General features: G+C 45.3%; 1 protein-coding gene across 1 annotated transcript in view; it reads right to left on the bottom strand.

Annotated features, from left to right (window-relative positions):
* Positions 1-8,252, bottom strand: part of HECTD4 (HECT domain E3 ubiquitin protein ligase 4) — a 112,387-nt gene that overhangs the window by 18,527 nt on the left and 85,608 nt on the right. Inside the window, exons 62-71 of the mRNA XM_019507221.1 lie at positions 6,967-7,174; positions 6,121-6,344; positions 5,880-6,031; positions 5,569-5,675; positions 4,591-4,714; positions 3,644-3,834; positions 3,167-3,313; positions 1,847-1,966; positions 1,548-1,703; positions 910-1,013 (exon numbers count right to left, since the gene is read on the bottom strand). Coding sequence (XP_019362766.1) covers positions 910-1,013; positions 1,548-1,703; positions 1,847-1,966; positions 3,167-3,313; positions 3,644-3,834; positions 4,591-4,714; positions 5,569-5,675; positions 5,880-6,031; positions 6,121-6,344; positions 6,967-7,174 — 1,533 coding nt within the window. The remainder of the gene's footprint in view (positions 1-909; positions 1,014-1,547; positions 1,704-1,846; positions 1,967-3,166; positions 3,314-3,643; positions 3,835-4,590; positions 4,715-5,568; positions 5,676-5,879; positions 6,032-6,120; positions 6,345-6,966; positions 7,175-8,252) is intronic.

Raw genomic sequence — 8,252 nt, 5'->3', positions numbered from 1 at the left:
GGGAGAGGAACATCTGCTCTAATCGCAATGCCCAGCAGCTGCCCAAAGAAGTGAAGCAACTGCTCTTCCGCATAGGTGATGGGGCTGGGCGTCAGAATATACTTCCCCTTGAAAAACAAACAGACACATGTTTCAACACCCAGCCCTGCAGGCGGCTGCGCCCACACAGCATGACATAACAGAGAAACACTTTTGTATCCGAGGTGCTGGCCCTTTGCACCAAACAAGCATATTAAAGGCTGGCACCAGTGGTTTTGTCTCCGTGTGGGAATGTGAGGATGCAGAGGGGCATGCTCACCTGCTGCACTGGCTTCGTTCTATTACCTAAAGCCGATGGATGGTAATAACCAACAGTGCAGGCACAAGACTGAGCTGAGCTAATACAGTCTCCCTGCATGCGACTGACTTACCCCGAGCACTGCAGGGAAGAAGCAAGACCTCTGCTATCATAAGCTCTTTGGGGCATGGACCCGAGACCGCACCTCTGCATCTGTAAACACCCATCACGGGCAAATGGGGCAAGATTCCGAGTTTCCAATCAATCCTCTTGCCTATCTTTAAGAGTGGCACTAAGGGCATAGAGTAGGAGCGGCAAAAAGAACTTCACATGGATACCAAAGCAGCTCTCACAGTCGAAACCCTGAAAGGACACTGCAAACTAGTGGTGATCAATGGTTACATTGCAGAAAGTAGCAGATTCAAAAAAGAGCTGTGGGGGCATTAATTACATCTAACTCTGAGGCACGGGGTTTGGATTAATGGGAGACACATGGCCAACTTCCTGTTGCTTAGGCACCCGTTTGGAAATTCCCCTTGCTGTCAGCAGTCCTGCCCCAGGCACCAAAAACACTTGTACCCTCCCAGCATTTTGGAAGAGGAACATCACTGGCTGCAAGTCTGGCCCCTCACCTTGTTCTTGTTGACAGCAGAGCTGGGGCACAGCAAGAGAAGGGAGAGAGATGAGCTCTGTAGCTCTTTGCAGACTTGCCACAGGAAGTGACGAAAAGATCCACCTGAAAAAAAAGGGGCAATGTCCTTGTTAGCTGCATTGCAAGAGTCTCCTCCCCTGTGAAATCAGACTTTATCATTTGAGATTCTCATATGGAACGCACTGGGTTGTGTCCAGTGACCATCCACACTCATGACATAAGAGAACAAGCAGTGGGTTAATTTTCTGCTCACTTAAGTATTCAAGCTCTGTGCATTGTCTTCAAGCACTGGATGTTCATTTCAGATTGCCAGAAGGAAAAGCAAAGCCTTCTACAGAGTGCAGAAGCTCTGCTCAGATAAACCAAGCAAGTGCCAGGCACTGCAGAGACCAAACTTAGGTTTGTTTTCCTGCTTTATGAAAGGAAAACTTCCTGGTGTTCAAATTCTTATGCATTACAGGCACCATGTCCTCCCCTCTGCCCCAAAGCAATACAAAGGGGGTCTGGCCCCCCATGACTACACCAATCTCCAAGCTTAGGGTCAGCCTAGCTTTCATTGCTCTTGGAGGACATTGTGCTCACCACACCCAGGTCCATGCGGCCTGGACTATAACTCACTTGTTCCATGGACCTCCTCGCCCGTGAAGCGGATGTTAAAGGCGTAGGTGGGATCCCCACCACTGGCCAGCTTGACACACAGTTGAGAGGATGGTACGCAGGCGAGCTGTCTAGCTGCCTGGCAGAAGTAGGAGTTTTCTGAAGAACGGATCTCACCTGTGAGAGAAAGCACCTTTCTAAACCGGCATGCATTGTGTGTGTGCTGTGCTCAGCAGCCGCTGAGCTCGGGCACTGAGATGGATTCCAAATCCCCTTGGCAGTAAATGCAAACTGATTAAGAGTACAACTGCTGCACATACCTCCCACTATCTCCAGTGGATCCAGGGTGATTTCTGGGGCTGCATGGTCTGCTGTTCTTTGCACTGTAGCATTCAGCACACGGTTCATTACAGTCACCTTTGTGTCATAAAAGATTAAACCTAAACGCACACACACAGTTTGTCTGTTATTGATCCTTCTGGAAGTTCATTTCCTGAAATCATGCAACAGAACATTTGGGAAAGGACCGAAAATGCCATTAAGTAACAGTCTAAGAGCTGCTCAACCTAGGTGACCTTTGGGCACACTTTACGTTCCGAGTTTGTCAGAAGGAAGGTGTCAAATGAGAACTCTTCCATATGGTTGCTGCATCACCAGATTTTTCCTGCATTAGGGAAATATTTCTTGACTTCCAAACTATGGGATGTACAGACATGAAGGAAATGTGCTTTACTAAACAGCTTTAAGATACGATGCTCTCTGAGACAGATACAAGATATAAATAAGTGTCACACAGTGCCCCCAAGTCTTGGCTCTATATTAAGGCAGAGCCTAAGAATACCAGACTTTTCCACCCTGGCTTTGTAAGCCATTTTTCTGACTAGCCAGAGGGAGACAGCAAGGCTCTACATCATAACCAATATAGCATTCTACACCTTTGATGACTGCATTTAATCTGGAGAAATAAATCCAGCTACAGTAGCACAAGTCTCATGCTATTGTGTTGGAAGCTCAAATGAAGACATCTATTAGTTCCTCTGAATGTCTATGCCTGGTACACATCATCCTGATCTCTAGTTCTCTCGTGGTGTGATCTTTTCATGGTGCCATGCCTGGAATGCCCACGTAAGCTACAGGTGCCAGTGATGTTATTTGAGCCTTAATATCATTATTATTGCTATGACTATTATTATTAACTTTGCAGAAGTACTTGAACCTCCCAAAAGGATGAAGGCACGTTTGTGCCAGGCACCACACAGATGTAGAGGACACTGTCTCTGTTCAACAAATATCTAAAAATTCATGCTGTTTCTAACAAGATGCAGCCTTCTACCAGAAATTCCCACTGCAAATTCTCACAGCACTTCAGCCAGGTTCACTCAAGTGTAGCACTCCCCTTGGTTCAACTACCTGCTTCAGGGAGAACAAGAAGTGCTCTCCACCTGAGCAGTTGTCCTTATACAGTTGCCCCTTCAGGCAGTGCATGAGGTTTATATGATGCGGAGGTGAAGCCAGCAAGCCCCTGCCAGAAGGCTGTACTCTCTCCCGCACCCCAGTCCCATGGATGTACATCACTATTTAGCTTGTCTGTGCCAACCCTGACAGATGCAAAGAGCCCTCACAGTTCCCCAAAGTCTGACCTTTGGCCTCTTGCAGCAGCGCGGCGATACTGTTCGTGTACATTTCGGTCTGTCGGAGCTCCACCAGTGGCAGGAAGAAGGTCTCTAACGTGGTGTTCAGAGACTGAAGTAGTGCAAAACGCAGGCGCAGACTTTCAATGGGAACATCTGAGGGGGAAACCATACAGAATCAGAGGGCAAAAGGACAGGGCAGGGCATCCAATCCCACTCCTCCCTCCTCCAAGGGCCAACTTTCCAGCACACTCAGCCTAGGAACCCTACACTCAAAGGACCTGCCCTCACTTTGAAGACCAGTGTCAAGGCACAGTAACAGGGTAGTGTGAGGAAACTTGTGTTGCCACAGCCCATGCTATTCGTTTTCTATGGTGAGAGCTGACTACAGGGCTGCCCACCTAGTGCCCTTCCCCAGCACTAAATGCACATTCACGCCTAGATTGTTCACACCAAACCCACGAGCGGTATATAACCTGCACGTACTCAGCAGACACGAGACCCTGGGATCCGCTGTGTCAGCTGGATCCAGATAAACTTCGTGCGGGTGCAGTCGTGCTGGGGTGATTGCAAGGTGACGGCAGAGGCGGTTGATGTACTGAACAAGGGCTACATCCATCTCCAAAGTCCACTTCCGGGAAGCTTTCTGCGCGTGCCTGGCATCAATGCAGGCACATCTGAAGGACAAAGAGATTAGAGCTGGTGAAATGCAAATGATACCCCAGTTAGAGAGAGCCCACATTAACCAGAAGCCAGGGGGCTTGCTACTCATCTCTCTTTTCACTTTCCTGAGAACAACTCCTTTAGCACAGGTGTCTGCAAGGAATGTTTTACCATACCCCTGCCTCGGTTTCAGCAATCTGACAAAAGTGACCCCTGTTCAGCAGGCTTACCCACTGCCATAAATAGTGCAGAGGGGACACAGCAATCAATCCATGGCTTGATCCAAGAGGAGAAGAAGGATCTAGTGATGATACTTCTTCATTTTAATGTGGTAACAGATCCTTCTCCTCTCCCCATTGGCTCCCCCTGCAAAGTAACTGAGGAAATCTACTACAACAGTGACATCTACCATGGGGCTCAGAATGCAAGGCTGACAAGGCAAGAGGCCACATGAGCTGGTTTATGCAGTAGGAGAGTCCACAGCTAGCCATGGGTTTTGGGAATGAAGTTCTTTTGTTCAAAGCAGATCTCTGTAATTCTGGATATGATCCTACTGCCTAGGAACCGCCCCCCTGGCTGCTGAATGGGCATCATCCTGTAAATCATCTTTAAGGGCTTATTTAGCAATTCTGTGTTGAGGCCTTGCAGCCACCTACAGCAGGAGCTCAGCATTAAAGAAGTTTGATAAGACTCGCTGTAGCAAAAATAACCCAGTCCAAATGTGCTCAAATGAAGCATTCCCTATTCGATATTACCTTTACAGAACTTACCTTTCGAAGTGAAGATCATATCCACAGGACAGAATAGCTCGCCAGACACTCCGGATGTCCTGTTTTGCGCGGTCAACAACAAATCTGTGAAATCCGTCGAGCGTCAGATACTTCTCTTCAGGGACTGGTAGCAGAAATGCAAATATCAAATGATTAGTGACTCATGGTGCTAACACATAAGCAGGCCTATGTTGCCCTCAAGTTCACAACTTGAAGACCCTTTGTCTGCCAACTTCCTTCTGGTCTTCCCCTCTTCAGAACGAGGAACTACAGCGCAGCCCCTCCCAGAACAACTAAGTCTCCAAATGTTATGTTGACTAAAGTTTACCCCTAAGAGAAGGGTGCTCACTTCTCTTGCAAATGACCCAGGACCCTCCCCTCCAGCTCCACTGAGGGTATTCTTGCCCAGGTATATAATCACAGGACACCTCAAGGCTTCATAGCTGGCTGCCGACACTCCCCTTCAGAGCTGATCCTGTATTTCCAAAAGTGAGGGATGGCGTCACAGAGCAAGCCCTCACAGTCAACCCCAGCTGGCCAATGAGTAACTACGAGGCTCCAGCCCTATGAATGATTGTGCAGTCCACATTGCTAGTGATAGAGAATTCTCTCGTACTAGATTACAGAAGTTTTAATGAAAACTGAACTATTCCACACTTAAACTAGGGAACATAACACATGGGCACACTGCACTGCTCTACTGCAGTATCTTTCATTTCCCCCTGTATGATGCCTTTAAACTATAAGCTTCTTTAGTAGAGAACTTGGGTTTTTGTAACACACACTCTAAGAGCTGCACAAACAAAAATAATTCCTTAACCAAGTTCCCCTCAGTTACATCGATCACTCCAGATTCCCACATAACTCTAGACTTTTAGTTAAACCTGGGCAATGTGAACTTGTGACATGTATTTCCCATTGGTAAATGGCTTCTTTCCCCAGACAAAGTGATGACATGAACGTCTAGGCAGACACTACCTTCCTGTTTCTTTGTGGGAGACTTTTCAGGATCCTTCTCCTCAGGTTTGCTCTTTTCTGGAGACTTTGGCTTCACAGTAGGTTTCTTCTCACTCAACGCTGTTCTGCTAAAGGACAGAACATCTGCATGTTAGAATGCACACTTTCTTATGAGAATAAGTGTCATTATCTGGCCACAATATGAAATATTGGCTTGGCAGAGAGTTTTCGAGTTTTGTTTTTTAACTTGTCTCACACCCAGAGAAGAAAGCGCTAGTTCCCTAAAGAAAAGACAGGTTCTGTACATCAGCTGGAAGCCTCAAGGCGCTCACCTGACACTGTTGAGCACAGACTTTTCCTTCGTAGGTGGCTTTGTAACTGGGCGTTTGGTGCTCACGACTTTCACTGGATGTTGCTCTTTGCCTGCCTTGTTATACTTGCTCTTGTCAAACTTTGGCTTGGGCACACCATACTTCCTTAAGATCTGCCAACAGAGAAAATGAACACAGTTAGCCTCAAGTCTTCTAAATTATCCAAGCAGGGAATTAAAAAACACATTTTACAAAGTGCTACCTGAGTGAGTTGGTCCTCTAACACCTTCTTTGGGGGCCGGACATTCATGAAGAATACGTGGAGAAGGTTTCCAGGGGTCTGAGAATTGATTTGCTCTTTGCTAAGATAAATATCAGCAACTTTAATGGGTTTTGCCGGGGTCAGGCTCAGCATTTGCTCAGAATGGACACAGCTTTTAAAGATTTCTGTGAGGACTTCCCGAGCACCTGGAACCAATTTCTCACCTATTACAAAAAAATAAATTGCAGTACAGATACAAAGGTATTATGAAAAGAGGATTTAAGATTAAGGCACAGGAAAGATATTTTTCTATTGACCCAATATAATATCAAATGCACCTAGTGTATTAGGGATCAAATACACTTCGACAACATTACAAAAAGCAGTTTAGCCTGTGCTACTGCATGCAGCATCTTTCATTTATTTTGATCAGGCAGATTACTAGACTTTTGAGTGGCTTCAGCATTTCTCATATGGTCCTAAGGTTCGGATCACAATCCGTAGAGCTACACAGTAGTATCTGTCAATACTTTAATTATTAGCCAAATTTCCTTTCCCCCTCTCGCCCATCAACAATTAATCTTACACCTTATCAATCATGGAAGAAGTGAGCCATGAATAATGGTTTACTATTACCTGGCCAGCTTTAGAGATGACTGAACATTACTCAGACTGCAAACAAATTTCCCCACCATCTACTGGCAAGGAACTAATGAAAAATACTTTTCCCCTTTACTACTCATTCTATCAATAAAATAGTCTGAATTTGCACCAATGAGAAGGCAGAATCTGCCTTCTTGTCTATGTACTGCAAGCAAACTATTTGCTAACATGGAAAATACACACCTTTTATTGATTTATCATTGAAATAGTCTTCCAGTGCTGGGCTCCCTTGTGTATCAAATAAACTCTGATTGACAGTAGAGACTGTTAAAATCTCTTCAGTTGACATTTCCATTAGTTCATCTTCACCATCCAGGCTTGACAACCCAATCAGATCACTGCTGTTAAATAAACTGGCACGGATTTTCTCTATTTTAGCTCTTGACCTTATCTGTGCAAAAAAAGGAAAGAGCTGAAAGGAATTCTGGCAAGGGACAAATGATCTGCCATCCATGAGTTAATTTTTGCATTCTCTTTTCTTGCAGAGACTCAGAATTATACATCCGCATTCACCCTTTGATATACCAGAATTCAGATGCACCTGGCAACATGTCTGTTCTGAGAAAAAAGCTAACTCAAACTGCTACACCAAAAACTTAATTATACTGGCCTCTTGGGACTTGCTATGCCATATCTTAACTCTGGTAGCCACTCACAGAAATATTCTGATAAGAAAATACAGTTCCCAATGATTTGAAAGGCTGATAGGTCATCTGCAGTTCTCCTTTACCATATTGTCTGGCTTCATCTCTCATTTGGAAGAAAAACAGATACAAGCAGCCCTGGGAACCAGAGCTGTGCAGAGGGGAATTGAAACACCAAATAACTTCCTTGAATGCTGTGAGTAATAATCATACATCATTCCCAGAGCTGCTAGAGACCCAGAACAGGACTTAACATGATTAAGTTGCCGTTTTCCTTGTAGAGACCTACTATTTTTTTCAGTGGTCATGGCTTTGGGTCAATTAAAAGTTAAGAACAGCAGCTGAATAGTTGCTGTTGAAAAATGGTATATTTCTTCTTCAGGAGGAATTGAAACTCGTCTAATTCTGAAACTAGAATAAATTAAGGCAGTGTCTGAAAGCCCACTGGGAGACTTTCCAAGTAGGCTGAAGGGATGTAGGAGCACAAGGCTTTCACAACAGGATTTATGCTTGTGGAATTCAGAATACATCTTTTAATATCAAACCATAACACCGATGAAATCAAACAAGGCTCTACACTGAATGGACTGTGCAAAAATCCCCAGTCAGTCACTTTGCACCGTTATGTTCAGAAAGCATGCTGTATTTTAAAGGGTCTGATAAAGCCCATGGGAAGAAACAGCTGGTCACTGCACAGTGGTGGCAGCAATAAATCTGCAGACAGGTTAGTATAGGAAAGAACATCCATCAAGTTCAAACGAAATGAACATGGGTCGGCAGTGTGGGGAGGCAGTTAGGAAGGCCAACCGCACCTTGTCATGCATC

Source organism: Gavialis gangeticus, unplaced genomic scaffold (genome assembly GCF_001723915.1).
Source record: "Gavialis gangeticus isolate Ggan-Ray unplaced genomic scaffold, GavGan_comp1, whole genome shotgun sequence".
NCBI lineage: Eukaryota > Metazoa > Chordata > Crocodylia > Gavialidae > Gavialis > Gavialis gangeticus.
The sequence above is the reverse complement of the archived record's forward strand: the minus strand, read 5'-3'. Positions and strand labels throughout refer to the sequence as shown.